This window comes from Priapulus caudatus, unplaced genomic scaffold (genome assembly GCF_000485595.1).
Source record: "Priapulus caudatus unplaced genomic scaffold, Priapulus_caudatus-5.0.1 Scaffold202, whole genome shotgun sequence".
Taxonomy (NCBI): Eukaryota; Metazoa; Priapulida; class Priapulimorpha; order Priapulimorphida; family Priapulidae; genus Priapulus; species Priapulus caudatus.
Genome location: NW_014577263.1, coordinates 183,615 through 205,555, shown reverse-complemented (window position 1 = coordinate 205,555; position 21,941 = coordinate 183,615). Strand labels below are relative to the sequence as shown.

Genomic DNA, 21,941 nt, shown 5'->3' with positions numbered 1-21,941 from the left:
GGTTAACAACTTGATATATTCTAGGTGCCACCGGCTGACGGTGCCGTGTGGCCGCTACCGAGTACCAGGACCATTCATAGCGTGCAGTGCACGTAGTATAAATGTATTCAACTTCAGAATTAAATTAAGTTCCACGCCACTAGGATTGTTATATCGGGCGCATATAATTACTTAATAAGACTGCAACCTCCAAACTGGAGCGTGGCTTCTCCGTCATTGAGTATAGACACGCGGCCGCAGGACCCCATTACTGCGCGGTCTGGTCGGACTCGGACTAACCAGTAAGCAGAGCAACGCCGCATTTTGAACACAAAACACATAGTGCTAGACTTTGAGGATCAACAGCATAAATACCTGGTGTTAAAGTTGTGGAAGTGTTCAAAACAAGATAGGTGAGATGTCCATTGATTGATAGATACAGTGTTAAAAAGCCCGTTCATTTTACGCTTTTGCGTGAGATAAATTTGTCTTGCCACTCAGTTAGGACCGATTTTCTTAGATTACATCTATGGCAGAATGGTATAGCCCTGCGGCACGATCCGCGGGCTATAGTACTAGAGCTATCTGAGACAGCTACTCAGGTAGCGACTCGGAAGTGCAGCACTGTTACCTTGAACCGGTTTGTCAACGTATTCGGAGTAGGACGGCATAAAGCTTGCTTCAAATTTCCCGTAAGCCGCGGGTTGTCATCTTTATAGCTTATCATTACTGATCCGAACAGACTTGCGCCACTCAAGATCGATAGGATTAATCGCCTGCCGAATAAAGTTACAACCCCGTACTCCAACCATTGTGCATCTGACTTGTCTCGCCCTCCTTGAGAATCATGAGCGGTCGTGCGGCCATCGAGTGGCCAAGTGTCGTCTTTTTAAGTTATACGAATTTTTACTGCTTTACTGTTGACTCTGCGAATAAAAGAGAAGCCATTAAGTGTTTTTATTCATCGTGGATTATTTATCTTGACTTCTATTGTATACTATGATTACTGTTGGTTACATTATTATTAGTTACTGATGATTGATCATTATTGAGCTGAAAGAGCCATGGGCCATGGCAAAATGTTATATTTGTATAGCCTATATATACTATAGCTACTGCGACTTAACCTGCCCGTAAAAATCCTGACGTATTTTACATTTTTGATAGTTTGCTATGTCTTTATTATATGTCATAATAATAATCTGTTGGAGATATCCACCCTCAAGGAAAAAGCGGAGTAAATAACGGATAATAGATGGCCACCACAGGGACACTGACCACAGCGCCTCCCTGCGCCCCAACAAACAATATGAACAAACATATAGATCTATAATTTGAGTCATAAAATTGTATGTTTGTGAATGCCGAACGATTGTGTTGGAGAGCAAAACTGTTATTTTCATTGATGTCTGCTTTTCTTGATGCTTGTAAAATTTCATGAATATATTTGATTCGGATCATGACTTATACAGAATGCGTAAGTCCTCCAGCCTTCATGCATTTTGCATTTGCTGACGCTAAATTATCATTATGTGAGCATCAGTGAATGACCCATTTCTTACCGTACACAATTATGAATATGATTATGCCTGGTAATGAGCGTAAGACACTTGAACCACAGGTTTTGGTGTCGTACGACTTTCTCTTTATTCGCAGAGGTTATGAGATCACGCAGTCGACAATGCATGCAGCGTGGTTAATTAGTCCGAGATCCTCTGACCAATACCCACACCGACGATTTTCGGGTGGTTTTTGGTGTGGGCTTAGGGTGGGCTTCCTCTAACCACACCAAAACCACCAAAATCGTCCGGTGTGGGTATTGCCGTCAGAGGAATCTCGCGACTATGGTTAATATCATGCCATCGTTAATTAAAATATTACTTCAGTAAACAACTTCTGTAAACCAACTAACAATATTAATGACGTGGCCCTACCGTACCACCATTCAATGCCCAATGAGGTTTGCAACTGCTCCACCCAGCGTTAGTGTGGTAGAGCATAACTATAGTAATAATAAGGTATAGATTCAATCCTACGATAATACCCATGTTATAAAATATCTTAGGGGTTACTATTAGCTTGGCCTTACATTAATATTATATTACTGGATATATGCGTATACTGCCCAATTGTTATATTTGAAGAAGAAAAAGACAACATCTAGAATATTGCATCATTCAACAAGTGTACTCAGTTGCTTAGTGCCTTCTTCGCAGCTTCACGATTCTTTGCTTTACACTGCACTTTATTCAGATAGCTAAACGATGGGATTGCGAGGAAAGCCTTGTATCTCGATGGCAGACGGTCGGATTCTTACCACATGATACGTCAGCAGGTGAAGCATGATCGTTATACGTCACTGTAGCTAGCAATTGAGTCTAAGGTTGTACTTGAAGAATCATCTATTCATGTGTTCTGCATGCCGCTTTATATAAAATGCTGGTAATTCATCACACTTCTAGTCTGATTTTCAAATTTATAATGACACAAATGAATCGATTTCTACCAGCGATAGAGTTATTGACGACGAAATGGCCGAGTCGTGAAATAAAACTTGCGAGACATTGGAGCGGGTAATGCAATTGCTTTATCGTACATAAGTTTTTCATTTGCAAGTATATCGTATGTCTAATCATCGACCGGAATTATGCAACCTCTGTCTAACAAGCCCGGAGATATCTAGGAAGCACAGTTTGCACAATAGCGTATGTTTCGTAAACTATCACGGTCGTACCATGCTTACTCGACTCGCTTTGTTGCATGCTCCATATTCGTATTTTTACTGATATCCGGAAATCGATCGCGTTCACGTTATGCTTTTTTTCAAGAGTATGGCCATTAAATTTTAGTTTTCTCTAAGAAGGCTTACCTCCGTCAATCTGACCGTGATCTCGACGTATCGCACGTTATGGCTGTGGACATGCGTCACTGTGTTGTTTAAAGAAACTGCAGCGGCCAGTTCATTATCGAACTTCCTAAAAAGCTCACGGGCGAATTTACGCGATTTGCAGTCCGCCGTGTGAGAAGTGGTGGGATTCGCCCTTTCTGGAAGAAAGGGTAGCAACTGGGACAGACAAAGCGAGCTTTCGTCTTAGCTTGCTCCTGTGGCCGCTGGGTGCCAGGCAACGACATGCGAAAGCGACAAGCCGACAAAACCCAGGAGCAGACGGCACGAATGCAGGTCAGCGTTAGTTCTCGTCGCTAACGGCTGGCAAACGCTGATAGCCAAAAGTAATCTGGATTAACTAGTTAAATTTATTCTCCTTGCCCAGAAGTTGTGCCTGCCAATGAGTTTCAGCATGCCTGGTGATTTGTTTATTAATTTTTTTCATCGCCAACTAGTACGGTTTATTGTGTTCTTACAAGCATAGTCCTCCAATAAAGTTATTTTTGAGACCAGTCTCTGTTTGCTTACTGCTTTTTTATGGTACCTTGGGTATAACTAAAAGTTTTTTACACAGTAATATAGCCCAAATTATTGCCATCGCCATTAGGTGACCGGACGTCAGAAAATTTCTGCAATCTGTTCAAGAAAAAGCATAAAGTTGAATGGCAAAGAGACAAGGGGAACAGAGCCTAAACAACATGGACAAAATTATACATGTATAAAGGTATGTAAAATGCTAAAATAATGTAATGTTACACTATTGCTTTTACAAAATAGCACCTTCCTTCAGAAGCTTATATCAGTTGTTCTATAACTAATACATAGTAAACAGCTGGCTTGCCAACTTCAACTGCCAGGAATTCGAAGACAAGTTTTGGCCAGAGAATTATAGAAATAAGTACAAGTAAAAATTAAAAATGTAAACTTTTGCATTTTTGGAATCATTACAGCAGACGCCTCTCATGTGGGATGACCATAGCTCTCATTCGCCGAACAACGCGCAGGCAGCGTCCGTGTCGTCGTTTCAAACCACGCTAAGTGGCTAAACCTAATACAGCGTCGAGAGCCTTTATATTTACAGGTGTCTGTTGCTATCAGAGTGCTGCTCCTTATATACAGGTGCTCGTTGTTCTATAGAGGTCGTCCTTTATAGACAGGTGTCTGTTCTATAGAGGGTTGTTTTATAGACAGTGTCTTCTGTATTAAAGAGTGTCTCTGTTCTATTAGAGCAGGTTGTCCTTTATATACAGGTGTCTGTTCTATGAGGCTGAGTCGATGTCTTCCTCTTGACTCGATATACAGCGTGTCGTTCTAGTAGAGGTGTCCTTTACTCATACAGCGTGTCTGTTCTATAGAGGATGTCCTTGTATATACAGGTGTTCTTATCTACTAGCAGTGTGTCCTTTATTATACAGGTGTCTGTCTATAAGAGGTGTCCTTTATATACAGTGTCTGTTCTATAGAGGTGTTCCTTTATACTACAGGTGCATGTTCTAATTAGAGGTCGTCCTTTATATACAGGTGTCTGTTCTATAGGAGGCTGTCCTTATATACAGCGTGGCTGTTCTATACGAGCGATGTCCATTATATCACAGCGTGGTCTTGTCTATAGAGCGTGTCCTTATATTACAGGCTGTCTGTTCTATAGAGATGTCCTTTATATATCAGGTGTCTGTCTATAAAGATAATGTGCCATTTTACTGATACAGGTGTCTGATTCTATTAGAGATGACCATTTGATAATTAAGGTGGTTTGTTCCTGTATCTATAGAGGTGTCCTTTATATTACAGGTGTCTGTTCTATAAGAGGGACCTTTATCATACACAGGTGTCGCTTAGTTAGAGATGTCTTCTTATATACAGGTGCTTCGTATCTTATAGAGGTTGCGCTTTATAGTACAGGCGTGTCCATGTTATCTAGTAGACGTGTCCTGTTATATACAGTGTTTAGTTCATAGGTTGCCTTTCATCAGTGCAGTTTCTATAGCAGGATGTCCTATATACAGGGTGTCTGTCTATAGAGCGTGTCCTTATATATACAGCGGTCTGTTCATGTGTCTTATATTACGTCTCTATAGAGGTGTTTGCTTCGTATAGAGGTGTCCTTATATACTAGGTCGTCTGTCTATAGATGCGTGTCTGTTCTATAGAGGTGTCCTTTATATAACATGTGTCTGTTCTATAGAGGTGTCCTTTATTACAGGTCGTTCTGCTTCTATAGAGGTGTCCTTTATATACAGGTGTCTGTTTCTATAGAGGTGGTCCTTATTATACAGGGTGTCTGTTTACTCCATGGGAAGTGCTGTCCTTTACATACAGAGTGTCTGTTCTATAGAGGTCGTTCCTTTATAGTACACGCGTGTCTGTCATATAGACGGTGACCTTTATATACAGGTGTCTACTTCTAGATGAGGGTGTCCTTTTCTATACCAGCGTGTTCTGTTTTATAGAGCGCTGTCCGTTCTATATACAGGTGTCTCCTTCTAGTGGATGGTTGAGTGGGACTCCTTTATATTACAGGGGTTATTCTGTTAGAGGTAAGGTAGACCACGTCTCGTTTCGTTCACGAGGGTGGCAACGAGTTTGCTCCGCGTGTTGTCTCGTCTTAAAAACGATAACTCGACCCCTGCGTTAGGGTATACACAGTCTCATTTTCAATCCAATTGACACCTAACGTCTCGTACACACATACCTAATTTATCCATCTCTTCTCCGTTCATTCCGCACGAACTCCCCCTCCACGTCAGCGTACGCTACACATCTCATACGCCCATACCTCGTTCTCTGTCTCTTCTCCGTTCGTTTCCCACGAAACGACGACTCCCTCTCCACTTCAGCATACTCTCCACATCAGCATACACGCGTAGCACATTCTCTGTCGCTTCTCCGTTTGTTCCGCATGAACTCCCTCTCCGCGTCAGTATATGCTACCTGACGTCTCTACGAATTCTCACCTCATTCGTACCTAATTTTCTCCATCTCTTCTCCATTCATTCGGCACAAAACGTCGACTCCCTGTAAACATCATCATATGCTACACGTCTCCTACCTCATTCTCTCCATCTCTTCTCGTCAGTTCCGCATGATTTGATGATTCCCCCTCCGTGTCAGCGTACACCACACATCTCGTACGCGCGTACCTCATTCTCTCCGTCTCTTCTCTGTGCGTTTCTTCGCACGCGTGGATAGGTGCAGAGATGCCAACCACTACGATTTATCTGTATTTTATACGAATTTCTATTCCCTTTGCACCACTACGACCAGTTTGTATCAAACTACGAATTTCACTGTGATCGAAAAAAAAAATATTTAATTATTGTCATTTTTTGTCAATTTTTTGTCATTTTTGACCCTCAGAATGCAGGAAATTGCACCTCAAGATCAAAATTTTTTCCGGGGGGCATGTCGGACCCCCCTAGCAAACTTGGGTCACTACGTGACCCTCGAACTACTGATTTGATGGCCAGAAACTACAGATTGCTTCAAATACGTGTTGGCATCTCTGTAGGTGGCGATGAGTGAAGTGTGGAACAGGATGGCACGCGGGCATGAAGGTCGAAGTGGAGAACAGCGACTGCGACATGACGACCGACGCTTACTGGATCGCCACCGTCATGAAGATAGCAGGTGCATCCGCCTCTCTCGCTCTCGTGTATCCAGCTAGCCCGTGGAAGGTCTGTCCGCGGAAGCCGCGTCTTGTTGTTGGGTGTTGCGTAGACAAACCTTGATCGAGAATGGGAGTCTTTTGAGGAAGTTGGGAAAAGATGGGGAAAATGGCTGTCGCATGGGTAGACTGGGACATGAACATCGCAAATATGTACATGATGCATACGCACAATCAGGGTGAATAATGGCACATTGTCATTGTTTACCCCTGATGTAATCTTAATAACCATCCATTAGAGTAGCTTTTGTATGCATATATTCTGGATATATAGAAGTGTTATGAGTTGTGTATGTCGTATTTCGTCGCTGCTGCTTGGCATCGAGTCTCTTGTGACTCGAGCTCCAAAATGAACGCGATGAGGTGTTTCAGGATACAAGGCCATGCCTGCGGTACGAAGGCTTTGGCATGAATGCTTCAGCTGACTTCTGGTTGAATCTGTGCACGACAGATGTTTCTCCGGTTGGCTGGTGTGGCGCCAGGGCAAGCCTCTAGTGCCCCCTAAAAGGTATTACCAAATTACCATATATTATTATCCTAGGGGCTGCTGTCAGAAGCAAAATCGATCTTAACATTAGGGTTAATGTTATTAGGGTTAATGTTGACTTTTTCTCGAAGATCGGACCTCTATACACTGCGTGTGAGAAACTTTGTAATTTTTACGATGTTTCTGTCAATGGTCTGCGAGAAAGAGAGTTAATGTTAAGACTAATGTTATGACTAATTTTGTTTCTGACAAGGAGGCCCTGTTAATATATGGTGTGATTCTAGGAAATTGTAGACATTTTTTAGTTCAAATATAGGGCTGAATTGCAGGTGTGTAATACCTGGTAGGAATTACTAAAGCTTGATTCTATGATTCTCTGCGTGATAACCTAGTGAAATACAAATTTAAACCTCAGTGTAATTATTTGAGAAGATGCTCAGGTTTTGTAGAGAGTTGGTTTCTATTATAGTTGGTTATCATTAGTAGATGTATTAGAGTATTAGAGTATTATGTAGTAGAGTATTATGTTACCTGAAACTTTTCCGTATGTCGAATTTTGAAATGACAGCAGTGAAATTCTACTCGCTCACATGAGATCTATTACAACGTTTGTGTTTGTTTGTGTGTAGACGTCCAGCACAAATACTCGGACTGGAAGGATTTTCTTGTGCGGAGACTCACTGGTGCCAGAACACTGCACACAACTTCAAGGAAAAGGTAGAGTCGTCAGCGTAGCCACGACTACTGAGCGCACGTGCACGTGTGCAATCCCGTTAGTTGTTGAAATTCGTATTTAGTGCTGCGCAAATAATAGTCAAAAGTTACGAGAAACTTTTCACGAACAATTCACGAGAATGACGGAAAAACTTACAAGAAATTTTAGAATATTCACACGGTTTGTTACAAGTAATATTTATGCATGTACACATGCACGTGTATTCACTTGAACTTACGAATCATATTAGTGAGAAAAATTTGCGAAATTCAATCTAGCCATGTGCGCGTGCACTCATGCGTGCGAGTGAGCATTCATGCATGCGTGCGTGCGTGCGTGTGTCATATATATGTCTATAGCTTGTCCACGAACCACGGTGTTGGTATACATATATATATAATACATATATCTTTGTCGCGAGTGTTAAGCCTGGCGCACACATGAATAATTTTACTCAAGTAAAATTATGCATGCGTCAAAATACTCAACGAAAATCTGCCCGCACACCGTGAGTATTTTGACGGCATGCATCATTTTACTTGAGTAAAATTACTCATGTGTGCGCCGGGCTTAACACTCGCGGCAAAAAATATATATATATGTATACCAACACCGTGGTTCGTGGACAAGCTAGCAGACATACGTACGACACAGCCGCGGCCCACCTGACCCTTGTGTCAGCATGTTTCCTTCTTGTCGTCCTCACACGTGTCCCTTGTCATCTGCAGGTCGTGGAGAGCAGTCAGTCGGTGATCAAGGTCGGACAAATCCTAGAGGTCGTCGACAAGAACTGCATCAGCAGGATGCGCGTCGCATCCGTCGACAAGGTAGGAACGCCGGCGCCCCCTGGTGTCCTGGGATGGCAATCCCATTGTTGTGACAGGAGTGATAGTTCGATGCTAGCTTCGTAGCTCGTGGTGGCATTGGGTGACGAGTTCGGTAAATAGTCGTGGGTGTAGTGGCAGTGGGTCTGCATCCCGTAGAGACGGTCCAGACCTGCCGCTACACACACAGGACTAGTAGCAGTGGGTCTGCGTCGGTAGAGACGGTCCAGACCTGCGCCTACACTCACAGACTAGTAGCAGTGGGTCTGCGTCCCGTAGAGACAGTCTAGACCTGCGCTTACACACACAGGACTAGTAGCAGTGGGTCTGTGTTCCGTAGAGACGGTCCAGGACCTCCGCTACACACACAGGACTAGTAGCAGTGGGTCTGTGTTCCGTAGGGACGCGGTCCAGACCTCCGCTACACCACACAGGACTAGTAGCAGTGGGTCTGCGTCCCGTAGGGACGGTCCAGACCTGCACTACTCACACAGGACTAGTAGCAGTGGGTCTGCGTCCGGTAGGGACATTCCAGACCTCCGCTACACACACAGGACCAGTAGCAGTGGGTCTGCGTCTCGTTAGAGACGGTCCAGACCTCCGCTACACACACAGGACTAGTAGCAGTGGTCTGCGTCCCGTAGAGACGCGTCCAGACCTCCGCTACACACACAAGACCAGTAGCAGTGGGTCTGCGTCCGGTAGGGACATTCCAGACCTCCGCTACACACACAGGACCAGTAGCAGTGGGTCTGCGTCCCGTAGGGACGGTCCAGACCTCCGCTACACACACAGGACTAGTAGCAGTGGGTCTGCGTCCCGTAGAGACGGTCCAGACCTCCGCTACACACACAGGACTAGTAGCAGTGGGTCTGCGTCCGGTAGGGACATTCCAGACCTCGCCTACACACACAGACCAGTAGCAGTGGGTCTGCGTCTCGTAGAGACGGTCCAGACCTCCGCTACACACAACAGGACTAGTAGACAGTGGGGTCTGCGTCTCGTAGAGACGGTCCAGACCTGCGCTACACACACAGGACTAGTAGCAGTGGGTCTACGTCCCGTAGGGACGGTCCAGACCTGCGCTACACTCATAGGACTAGTAGCAGTGGGTCTGCATCCCGTAGAGACGGTCCAGACCTGCGCTACACTCACAGGACTAGTAGCAGTGGGTCTGCGTCCCGTAGGGACATTCCAGACCTCCGCTACACACACAGGACTAGTAGCAGTGGTCTGCTGCTTCCGTAGAGACGGTCCAGACCTCCGCTACACACACAAGACCAGTAGCAGTGGGTCTGCGTCCGCGTAGGACATTCCAGACTCCGCTACACACAGGACTAGTACGCAGTGGGTCTGCGTCCGGGTAGGGACATTCCAGACCTCGCTACACACACAGGACTAGTAGCAGTGGGTCTGCGTCCCGTAGAGACGGTCCAGACCTCCGCTACACTCGTGGGAGTATAGTGGCAGTTAACCTGCGTGGTGCAGAGATAGATGGTCCAGGCCTTCGCTACACACACAGGAGAGTAGTGGCAGTAGATCTGCGTCAATGTAGAGAGGCCTTCGCTATGCACACATGCAGCAATCCTCTTACAAAAGCAATTATGTCTAGATGTTTTTGGTTTCTGAACGTTTGGTGTAAGGTGATTCTGTTTTTTTCTCTCACAGACACATTCGTCCATGCCCGTGTGCATGAGCGTGGATGCGTGCGCGTGCGTGTGTAACGTTTGTTATGTTTTACAGGTTGTCGGAGGTCGACTCCAGCTAAAGTATAAAGACAGCTGGTGTGCGGAAGAAGAGTTTTGGTGCCACCAGGAGTCGCCACTTATCCACCCGATCGGTTGGTCAGAGTACGTTGGCCATTCGTTAAAGGCATCTGAAGGTGAAGAGAGTAGGTGTTGCTTTTATATTAATTAGCAAGCTTCCACTCATTAATTAATTTACTTTAATTAATGCAGAAATACATTGAAATCTGATTTTAGATGTTCTTATCATTGTATCACCCTCACTTCGATAACTTACACTATAGTTTACTGGGGTAAATGCCTGATCTCTTCTGTGCATACGTGCAGTATAACCCACCTCACGTGTGCAATTAGTAGTAATTGTGCTCAAAAACGCACAGATGCACTGAAATATATGTGAACATCCACGGATTCCAAACGTCGGGTTTACTTGCAATTTTGTGAAAAAATTCTCGTACGTGCGGTCTCCAGGTTACTGTGCCAAATTGGATTCAAAAGCGATTCATGAAAACAAGGAAGAGGTGCCTTGGGAGTTCTTCGAACAGGTGAATATTTCTCATCTGCTTTCCCTTGGGCAAAATGAACCTGCGTACCGAATTGCCTGTAATCCATGATGTGCGTGTGAAGCAAAGAGGTCTTTCTATTCAATTAAGAATGTTTAACGTAACCCATTCACACTAAATTTTTATGTATGTGGTGTGTGAGATGTGGTTCAGTGGGATTTATCTATCGTGTGCTCGTGTGTGAGTCATGTCAATAGCGAACTGGGACTCATTGCCAGAAACGCTGTGAAAACTCACGACAATCATTACAATGTAACATGTGATCTTGGAAAGTCTTAAACGTCGTAGCTTTTGCTTGACACTCCGCTTCGAAAGTTTATAAAATAACATATAATAATGTGTTTATAATATAAGCGTTCGTGATAGTCGTGTAACTTACTCATCGTACGATCCCTGACGATGCGCTCCCGTACTGTGTTTCGCGTGGCAGCGGGCGGCGTCCGACGTTGCCTCAGGATTCCAGGAAGGCATGAAGCTGGAAGCCATCGACCCGCTCAACCTGTCCAGCATCTGCGTTGCCACGGTGATGAAGGTGCTCGACCACGGATACATCATGATCGGTAGGTGGAGCCACTGTTGCTGTTGCCGTCGCCGAGGGCGACGGGGGTCGCGTTCGGAAGTCTCGCCAGATTCGTTCCGTAATGTGTTTGTTGACGGTGTTTGTGACGTGACTTATATATATATTATGTATTATCATAAGGATTAATATTAGTATTGGTATTAGCATTGGTATTAGCATTAGCATTAGCATTAGCATTAACATTAGTATTAGTATTAGTATTACATGTATTAGCACAAGTATTGGCGTTAGCGTTAGCATTAGCATTAGTTGATTAGCATGTTCAGCTTCAGCATGTTCAGCATGTTCAGCTTGATTAGCATGAACGATTAGCATGTTCAGTGTGACCGACTGAATCTATTGTGAAGTAGAGGTGACAGTCTGGGGGTGGAGTGGTGGGTGGGGTTGCATATCGGTGCCAGGGTGTAATCTGTAGGAGTTGTTATATCTCCTATATAATACACATAAATCGTGTTTTGTTTTTCTGTAGGTATAGACGGATCGATGTCTCCACAAGGAACCGACTGGTTCTGTTATTCGGCCAACTCTCCATGTATCTTCCCCGTCGGTTTCTGCGACTTGAACAGGATTGCACTGACGGCACCACGGGGTGAGCTGTTGTTTGATTAGCAAGTAGCGTGCATTTAATTAGTTTTAATCGTGTTAAATAGCACGTGAATTAACATTCCGTGTAGTGGGAATAAGTACAGTAAAGCGATTGTTATAATATGTAGCATGGTAGTGTAATACCTTACAGACCACATGTATATTTCCTGTAATACCACATATATACCACCTATACTACAACATGTATATAGCACCTTGTAAGATAAGGAAGTCACATTGACACACAAATTTGCAGTAAATGATTTTGTATCCTTTTATTATATCTTGTTTAAAATAACATTCACAAAGTATGTGGATGAATAATTGTGAGACAACGTGTGTTAAGAGCCGTTCTTGTGTTGATCTTTGCAGGTCACAGAGGTATCTTCAGCTGGTTTCAATACCTGAAGAACACCAAGGCAGTTGCTGCTCCAGTGTCTCTATTCAGCAAGGTACTGTCAGCTTTACCACTCATTTGCAATGCACACGATTGCGTTTTTAGTTGTCATATCGTTATGCTTGCTATAATAGTAGTATTAGTAGTAACGTAAACTGCACTAGTATACTCCAATTAATAAGATACCATTTTATTTGAGTATATATTTACGATGCTACGATCGTGTTGGCTGGCGATTGCACTGTTGATCGTATTTTTGACCGGCGATCGCGATACCGTCGTGGTTTTCAGTGTGTGCCAAAGCACGGCTTCAGGGTGGGCATGAAGCTAGAGGTGGTCGATCTAATGGAGCCGCGACTCATCTGTGTGGCCAGCATAGCCAAGGTACAGCATAGCCCCTTGAGCAAGGAATCATCCCTTCCTAGCTCATCACTTGGGTGGTATTATGACTGAATTGTACAAAGCTGCACCTCACTACAGTTTAAATAACTAAACCAACTAGAATAGAAACCAAATGAGCTATAATAAAAACTAAACTAGGTAAAATAACAAATAAATTAACTAAAGTAATGACTAAACTAACCAAAATGCAAACTAAACTAACCAAATTAAAGACCGGAACTAAATAAAGTACTGAGTAACGTACAGTTTTACTACGTGTGTGTGTGTGTGCGTGTTGAGCTTCACAGACTCTGAGCTAGTGTCTGTGTGTGTGTTGAGCTTCACAGACTCTGAGCTAGTGTCTGTGTGTGTGATCTAGGTTGTCGGCAGGCTGCTGAAGGTGCACTTCGATGGCTGGGGTGAAGAGTACGACCAGTGGGTCGACTGCGTGAGTCCGGACATCTACCCAGTCGGCTGGTGCCAACTGAACTCGTACAGAATCGAGGGTCCACGCATAGGTACCTGCAGATGTGTGTGCGCGTGCGTGCGTGCGTGCGTGTGCGGGTGCGTGCGTGCGTGCGTGTGGTGTGTGCGTGAGTGTGTGGGTGTGTGTGTATCAGTGCCTGCATGCGTGCGCGCGCATGCGTGTGCATGTGTCTATGTGTGTGTGTGTGTGTGTGTGTGTGTGTGTGTGTGTGTGTGTGTGTGTGTGTGTGTGTGTGTGTGTGTGTGTGTGTGTGTGTGTACGTTTTCTTCTGTGTGTGCTTACATGTGCGTGCATGTCTGTGAGCGTGTGCATGTCTGTGAGCGTGTGCAGCAAGTATTGCAAGCTTTACGTATAACCTCAGATATAGGAGGTTATAACCTCTATATTCCGACAGGAGGTCATACCTGTTGGAAACGATGCATTGTTCGTATATATTCATAAGATACATTCCTGTAATAGTTAGTTGCATAACCAATATTAAGTATGCGGGAGCTGTTGACAGAGATGTTAATTTCCAGAGCCCGAGCCAACGCAGCTAGCGAAGAAGAAAGCAAAGTCAAAAACAATGATATACAAAGGTGTTCACAGGAAAAGTATGTGTAACTTCTCTTATTTTCTGTGATTTCCTATATCTTTTATAGTAGAAAACAATGGCGACTCGGATTTATAACGCGCTAAAAAACTTCAAACGCAGTTATGTTTTAAAATATGTAAAACATTTTAAAAACTTAAAAAATAAAACAAAATATTTTTAAATTTTAACACTTGTTTTTTTACACGTAGAGCGGAAAAACAAGACTGCCGCAAAGCTGAAACGCAAAACCTCGTTGACGCTCAAGCGCCTCCTGGTGGGCAACAACGTGCGCGTATCCTACGCGGCGCCATCTGGCGGCGCGGCGGCAACGATCCCCGACGAGCGCGACCACTCGTACGCGCCGTCGCCCGCGCACCAGGTGACGCCACCGTTCACCGACGGCTTCCCGCTTGACGTCGACCTTGACCTTGACGACATCTCCCTCGTCTCGACGACGAGCTACGCCTCGGCGGCATCTCCGCGCGGCGGCGGAGGTGGGGGCGCCACCGCGTCGATCCTGGCCACGACGTCGCCGTCGCCGCTGACGACGGACGACAATGGCGGCGGCGCGGCCGACGTCGCATCTCCGCTGGTCGTCGTCGTCGATGGATCCGCAGACGCCGCGCTGGAGTCGCCCATGGCGACGGACGTGGTCCAGTAGGGGGCGCCACTCGAGTCGGCGGCGAGCGATGACGAAGCGCGCTCGCTTGTTTGACCCGGAGACGCTCTCCCACTGCCGCCGTTTCGTGCGCGTGACGGAGTGTCGTGGAAGATGGTCGGGCGAGAAGGTAAGAAGTAGTACTGTCGTACTGCAGAAGTAGACGCCGCTGCTGCTGCTGCTGCTGCTGCTGATGATGATGATGATGATGATGATGATGATGCTGCTGCTGCTACTGATGATGATGCTGCTGCTGCTGCTGCTACTGATGCTGATGATGCTGCTACTGCTGTTACTACTGCTGTTGCTGCTGCTGCTGCTGCTGTTACTGCTGCTGCTGCTGCTGTTACTGCTGCTGCTTCTGCTGCTGCTGTTACTGCCGCTGCTGCTGCTGCTGCTGCTGCTGTTACTGCTGCTGCTGCTGCTGTTACTGCTGCTGCTGTTACTGCTGCTACTGCTGCTGCTGCTGCTCCTGCCCTCCCAGGTGAAAACGTCGTAGAGATCGGTGATGGTGTGGATGTGATGAGATGGTGTCGGTCTTGTAGTGGCCGCGCGGGCGATACATTGCGCCATCCGAGAGAGAGTGGTCTCATGTGGAGGTCTTCTTCAGGGCTCACAGTCATGTCTACACAGTGACGTCCCTTGGGGTGAGGAAAGCCACGTGCTTCTGGGTTAAATGGTGGAGAGATTGCGTGGGTGACCCATCACAGCTCTCATATTTGGGTCATCTTCAGGGCCCACAGCCATTGTATACTCTAGGACGTCCCCTGAGGGGTGAGGAAAGCCACGTGCTTCTGGGTAAAACAAGGTGGAGAGATCGAGTGGGTGACCCATCACGATGAGATATTGAGCTTATTGACTTAGCATTTCACAGCCACGTCTACGCATTGACGTTCCCCAGGGGAAGGAAGAGAGGGGCTCATATTCACTAGTTAACAGTCGTGTTGGTGCGTTGAGATTTTATACTTTTCTCGTTTCTTCGTTTGATTGTTTGCATGTTGATTGTGTGGTGTCGAATAAAGATCGTTATGCACTCGCCGCGGAAAAGATCGTGGGGCGGATGCATTCTTGAAGTTGTACTTTGCAAGACGGGGGCATGGTCGTATGTGACTTGAATTTAGCGAAGAGTAAACTAGCAAAAGCTGTGTCACATTTAAGATGTATTCAGCAGTCACGCACGACCGCGCAAAATAGACCTGTCACTTCCAGAGAGTACGGGATTTGCATTGTTATTGAATTTTGATAGTTTGTAAAAAAAATATTTATAATAATTGTATTAAAAACGTGAACGCTGTGCGGGGAAGAGGGAGGGATATGCCATCATGAATGCGTGGGAGATGAGAAAGATGGGAGAGAAAGGAATATATACGATGATAAATGTGTTTGAGAGGAGCACAGACGTGGTAGGTGGTCGAGATGGCCCACCGTCGGCCATTTTGTAATTTTTATAGTTAAGCTATTTACAAGTGGTTATCCACCACGTGCCACCTAATTGGTGGCTGTACAGATGTTCTATTGTTCATGAAACATGCGTACCCAAAAGTTCGCCGAAATAAATTTATAATAATTATGTTGTCCTTTATAAATATTAAATAGAAATTTGTTTACTCAAATTGTTGATATCTATGCCAGCATTATAAGGACGCAATAACCGAGTCACTATCTGGTAAAGTACAAACAGTTGCAAGCACTCAGCATTCAATATAAAATTTAAACTCATTAAAATGTTAGATGTTGCAATCATGTTATATACACCAATAGACCTCCATCCCCCTTGGAACAAATTCAATGCATTCGTAACAAACTTTAAGGTGATGCATTGCTAAACGATGAACTTCTGTCAAAATCATTTGTAGACATTCCTCCCTGCCATTATGCTCCTAATCAGCACTACTCATACTTTGCATGTAGACATGGTGACCAACGTTTCAAGGCACACCGACTATGGCTGAAGGGGTCGTTGTCGTATCAGGTACTACATAATATCAGGAGTAGATAATAGGGAATCCTATTATCTACTCCTGATAATATGTACCCGAGGTACATATATGTATACACAAAGTGTACCAGACTTGTACTACAGAAGTGTACCCTAACCCTAACCCTAAATATACCTCATATAAAAATATAAACATAATACTAAACAACCTAAAACTACCTCGGGTACATATATGTACTACCTGATACGACAACGACCTTTCGTGCCCGACTATGGGTCGATGTTTATCAGATGCTGAGCATATATCATTTCATACCAGCCACAAAAAAATTGTCGTGGTTATACGGTGACAAATATTGTGTCATCCAACATGCTCCTCGTCGTACCAGGAGCGAAGAATAACAAATGTTTTGTTTGTTTTCATTCACTCCTGGTCATGTCACATTGTTGCAAGAGTAGATAATAAAACCATGGTTATATGGTTAAAATGGTTTTATTATCTACTCTTGATTGTTGTTATAAGGACAGACAGCAAAGACGTGCATGTTCATTCAACAAGCAATACTAAGAGTCTATCAACCAACTATAAACTACATAATATACTGAACACAAATCTAGCCAAATTTAAATTTGTCATGAATACTGACAGTTGCTACTTATTGTTCCATTTTTATAATTGCATGGTAAAGTAATTAATTGATTAATAGTAGTCAACAAGTCACGCACGCTGCAATATTTGTTAACATAGTATACGTACACACACTACTAAATATTTATATGGAAATTTACTAAACCATTGGAATCGTACATATGTAATGTAGGGGATGGGAGATTGTTTATTATAACTACATGATAATACAAGATTCTCAAATAATTCAATCTGCGATGAGATATTACTATAAAATTTATAATAGAAAATTAAACTCTGGTCATATGGTATTAAGCTAATAATACTGAAGGAAATGCACATATGTAAACTACATTAATCATTTAGTAACAACTATATTCATATCTATATTTATTTATATGTAAGAAAATTCTTCGCCTAACAAGTAAAACCAACACGAAGTTTCCACACCAATATTCCCACTTCTAGCAAATCTTTAGACGGCAAATTTGTCAGTTATCTTAACAACAAGGTAACTTAAATATTGAATCACCTGCTTGCAATAAATTGTAACTGCTAAATGGGGGGAGGGGAAACTTACTCATTTTCACCACACTGATAATTTTGCTATAGCAAATCAAACGTATACTGTCGTAGAGTATGTGATAAGTACATTTACTCAGCAGAACCACACCTGTATCACTTCCCAACCAGTGCTGCCATCTATCGTGATATATAACATAACTGACATATACCAACACTATATGACAAGAAACTCATTAAAAAAAACAATATGCTACACGTATCAGCAAATAGAATTTGCCAAATCGCGACTTCTCCCTTCTCCGTCCGTCCATTTCCGGAAAAGGGAATATTCCTGTCGCGCACCCGAAACTGTCACGTCACACGCGATTGGATGTTCCCGACAACATCTCATCCCCGTCACTGTGTGGCGCCACCGGCCACCACGACGTCCTCTCATCCTCGGCACTGTGTGGCGCCACCGGCCACCACGACGTCCTCTCATCCTCGGCACTGTGTGGCGCCACCAGCCACCACGACGTCGTCGTCGTCGTCGTCGTCGTCACCGGAGCTTGGCTGGCTGTCAGTGTCTCGCGTGTACATCTTCCCCACGAGTCCTTCCCCTGCCGTCCCCGCCCCCGCTAGCATCCCCTCCCGCGAGCCGGAGGCTGAGGAGCTCCGCCGCATCCCGTCGTCGGCCGGCGATGGCGCTTCCGACGCGGAATCCTCGCCACTAGATGGCGTCGTCGGCTTCACGGACGGTTCACGTGCGACGTGTGCGGGCGCCGGTCTAGAGGCACGGCTACCTGCCGCTTGTAACTGTTCACTGCGTCTAGACTGGCGACTAGCTCCATTCTGCGACTGTTCGCTGTGTGTAGACGAGGATCTAGACTGGCAACGACCTCCTTTCTGTGATAGTTCGCTGTGTGTAGACGAGGATCTAGACTGGCGACGACCTCCTTTCTGTGATAGTTCGCTGTGTGTAGATGACACTCTAGACTGGCGACTAACTCTTTTCTGTGATAGTTCGTTGCGTATGGCCTCATCTACACACAGCGAACAGTCGCAGAAAGGAGGTGATCGCCAGTCTAGATCCTCATCTACACACAGCGAACAGTCGCAGAAAGGAGGTAGTCACCAGTCTAGATGGTCGTATCTAGACTGGCGATCACCTCCTTTCTGCGACTGTTCGCTGTGTGTAGACGAGGATCTAGACTGGCGACTACCTCCTTTCTGCGTCTGTTCGCTGTGTGTAGATGACGCTCTAGACTGGCGACTAGCTCCTTTCTGCGACTGTTCGCTGTGTGTAGATGACGCTCTAGACTGGCGACTAGCTCCTTTCTGCGACAGTTCGCTGTGTGTAGATGACGCTCTAGACTGGCGACTAGCTCCTTTCTGCGACAGTTCGCTGTGTATGGATGATCGTCTGGTCCCGCTGTCGTCTCCAGTGTCGAGTTCCTCACTCACCACGGACGACGGCGTAGACGGCCGACTGCTCCCCGCCTCCGGTTCCCTACTCCCCGCAGCCGCTGACGCGCGCCCGTCTACGACCGCCACTTGCCGTGCGGCGCCATCTGGTGTCCCGTTCCTGAAACAAATCTCGCATATCGAGAACTCGCTCGAATCGTCGACGTCATTCACCCAGCAGCCGTGCCCGCCTCGAACAGAGTCTAAGATCGAGTCAACCGAGTCGTATCTCTTCGTCGAGTTCTCGGTGAAGGGCGAGGCTACATTCTTGGAGGCATGTTGGAGCAGGAAGGCATGGGTAGGTAGGTGGGCCTGGTAGGGAGAGACTCTATTGGTTTAGTTCTTGGGGGTTTCCGCGGTAGCTTTATTACTGGGCCACGTGTGAGAGGGACTGATACGTTACATAATATTTTATACCAGCAGCTTATCTTTCCAACCTACAGGTGGCGCTTACATGTATGCTCATATGTTTGTTTATACATAACATTGTTGGTGATATTCATAGAGATCTATAAATAATATGTAGTATTTATAGATCTCTGGTGATATATTGTTCTATAGCCGACGCCATGTCGGCAGTGAATAAATAGGGTAACCAACTATAACCATCATTGTGTAGTGTTCCTCATAAGGTTTCTGTGTTTTCCTGGGTACTGCCGGACACTGCGGCTGCTGTTGTTGTTGCTGCTACTAATGTTGCTATACTAACTGCTGTTATTGTTGCTGACATTATTGATTGTTGATATTATTGATTGTTGTTATTGACAACAGCAGCCGCAGTGTCCGGCAGTACCCAGGGAGACATATAGACCCTATGTCAGCTGTAGTGTTAGGCATCATTACACACCTGTATGAGAACAGGGGGCTGGTGGCGTGCGACGTGGTGGTGGCGCTGGTGGAGGAAGACAGTGAGCGAGCGACGTCCATGTAGTCCGTCTGACTGGAGCTGCACCTCATGTCCGTCTGCACGGCCGTCGTCGCCCACTCCGTCGCCACGGCAACGTGCGGGTACGGTCTCAGAATGCCGTTAACCTGTAGACATGTATGTAATGTGTATCATGTGTGTACATATGTTTATCAGATGTACTCCAAGACCTACCACTATAGATATTGCTATATATATATATGTATATACATATATATATATATATTATATATATATATCAGGGGCGGATCCAGAGGGGGGGTCGAGGGGGTCCGGACCACCCCTTTTTACCACAAAAAAAGGAAAAAAAGCATACACGCACGCACGCACGCATGCGCGCGCGCCCACACACACACACACTTCTCTTATATTGTCTCTATAAAAAAATCTTGTTTAGCGCTAGTTTTTCTGATAAAGATTGTAAATTCGTTATAAAAACCTAGAAATTGGCAAAGAGGGGTCCGCAGGCATCCGGGGGACCAGATCTGATAAATTTTTGCATTCTAGACATCAAAATTACTGCTCATATGCTCTCAGAATGCACCAATTTGTTTTTTTAATCTTGGGGGAGGTCCCCCAAACTCCCCATAAGTGGCCTTCAGCAGCTTTTTAAAACACCAGAAAAAGTAAGCAGGAAAAGGGGCCCTTTATTTCTTCATGGACACCCCCTTTTCAAAAATCCTGGATCCGTCCCTGTATATATAACCAGTTGCATCATATATGTTCCTAACGTATGAGGAATGTTGAGTAAAAAATTGAAAGTAGAATGATGTTACATGTATGCCAACATCAATGCAAAAATTAGAAATTTTATAGCATTATTTTCTCTAATAACTGGCTATATGTATATTCCTATATAACATATTGTACGATACATACTGAAGATTGCTTTTTTGGTCCTGGTTTCCCAGTGTTTTTTGCAGAAGTTACTTTCCCCTTCTTGCTGGCCATCTGCTTAGTCTTGGTAGCCTTTTGTTGTTTTTTGCCCCTGCCAGCATGTGGCAGTACCATCTCGTCCATGCGCGATGTTGAGGAAGATCTCATCGATGGTTTCATTTCTGGTTGGGTTATAGTACTGGTGCTGCCACCTAGCAGGTCCAGAGTTGTCACCGATCTGGTATAGACGGGAAAAATCTTGTGAACTGCAGGTTATGAAGCTGTAGGATATGAATATCGCTGTTTTAACATGCAGAGCAACACTAAATAGTTACTTCCGTGCATGAGTTCATTACCTCTTCTACTAATTCTACGCTTATTCTTACACTTTTACGCTCTTGCTTTCTAACTAACTAACTAACTAACTAACAATGTGAACATCTGGATTATTGAATATTTCCAAACAGCCCACATCAATGAAAGTGTTAAAATCATTAGTGTCATGTACTCTGCAGAAAGCAACGTGTATAGGCGCCACCTGTTGGTGGGTATAATAGTTCAAGGTAGTTGCAGTAGTTGGAGAGAAGCATGGTACCTCGTCTTGCCTCTGATCTCCAGCTCCTTAATGTATCTGACCGTCATGACAAAGCGAGTCTTTCCTATCTTCATAATGTTCCTTCTCACCTCTTTTGCCTGCAATGTGAAATGGAAACCAACGCTGCAGACTAGCGTAAAACACCAGGGCGTGTTCAACCACAGGCGTACACAACACCACGCTGCAGGGCTGTTACGTGTTGCTTGGTTGCTGGTCGTCTGTCAAGCTTGATGGAAACGTGGCGCCATCTATTTGCCCATTATGTCCTTATTCGTATCACCGTCACTTAACAAGGGTTTTCCTAACACAGTCGCAGTGACATCAGCTTTGATCAAAGTTGCCTGCAGTGATGGTTTGCAAAACCATCACTTCCTCACGCGCGAACGCGGAATGGAGGCGGGGGAAGGGTTGGTGGCCGGGGCGGGAGAGAGAGAGAGATAGAAAGAGAGAGAGAGAGAGAGAGAGAGAGAGAGAGAGAGAGAGA

General features: G+C 45.0%; 2 protein-coding genes across 2 annotated transcripts in view; one reads left to right on the top strand and one right to left on the bottom strand.

The window, feature by feature from the left end:
• Window positions 1-15,162, top strand: part of LOC106807230 (MBT domain-containing protein 1-like) — a 23,425-nt gene extending 8,263 nt beyond the window's left edge. Inside the window, exons 10-20 of the mRNA XM_014809518.1 lie at window positions 8,461-8,559; window positions 10,300-10,438; window positions 10,773-10,846; window positions 11,295-11,424; window positions 11,914-12,033; window positions 12,402-12,481; window positions 12,718-12,810; window positions 13,187-13,325; window positions 13,813-13,887; window positions 14,078-14,396; window positions 15,072-15,162. Of these exons, the coding sequence (XP_014665004.1) occupies window positions 8,461-8,559; window positions 10,300-10,438; window positions 10,773-10,846; window positions 11,295-11,424; window positions 11,914-12,033; window positions 12,402-12,481; window positions 12,718-12,810; window positions 13,187-13,325; window positions 13,813-13,887; window positions 14,078-14,396; window positions 15,072-15,162 (1,359 nt within the window). The remainder of the gene's footprint in view (window positions 1-8,460; window positions 8,560-10,299; window positions 10,439-10,772; window positions 10,847-11,294; window positions 11,425-11,913; window positions 12,034-12,401; window positions 12,482-12,717; window positions 12,811-13,186; window positions 13,326-13,812; window positions 13,888-14,077; window positions 14,397-15,071) is intronic.
• Window positions 15,163-18,640: 3,478 nt separating this feature from the next.
• LOC106807243 (uncharacterized serine-rich protein C215.13-like) lies at window positions 18,641-21,533 on the bottom strand. The gene is made up of 4 exons (XM_014809533.1): window positions 21,458-21,533; window positions 20,866-21,100; window positions 19,909-20,093; window positions 18,641-19,182 (listed from the first exon to the last, which is right to left on the bottom strand). Exons 1-4 carry the CDS (start codon window positions 21,529-21,531, stop codon window positions 18,729-18,731), a joined length of 948 nt encoding a protein of 315 aa, XP_014665019.1. The 5' UTR covers window positions 21,532-21,533; the 3' UTR covers window positions 18,641-18,728.
• Window positions 21,534-21,941: the final 408 nt, after the last annotated feature.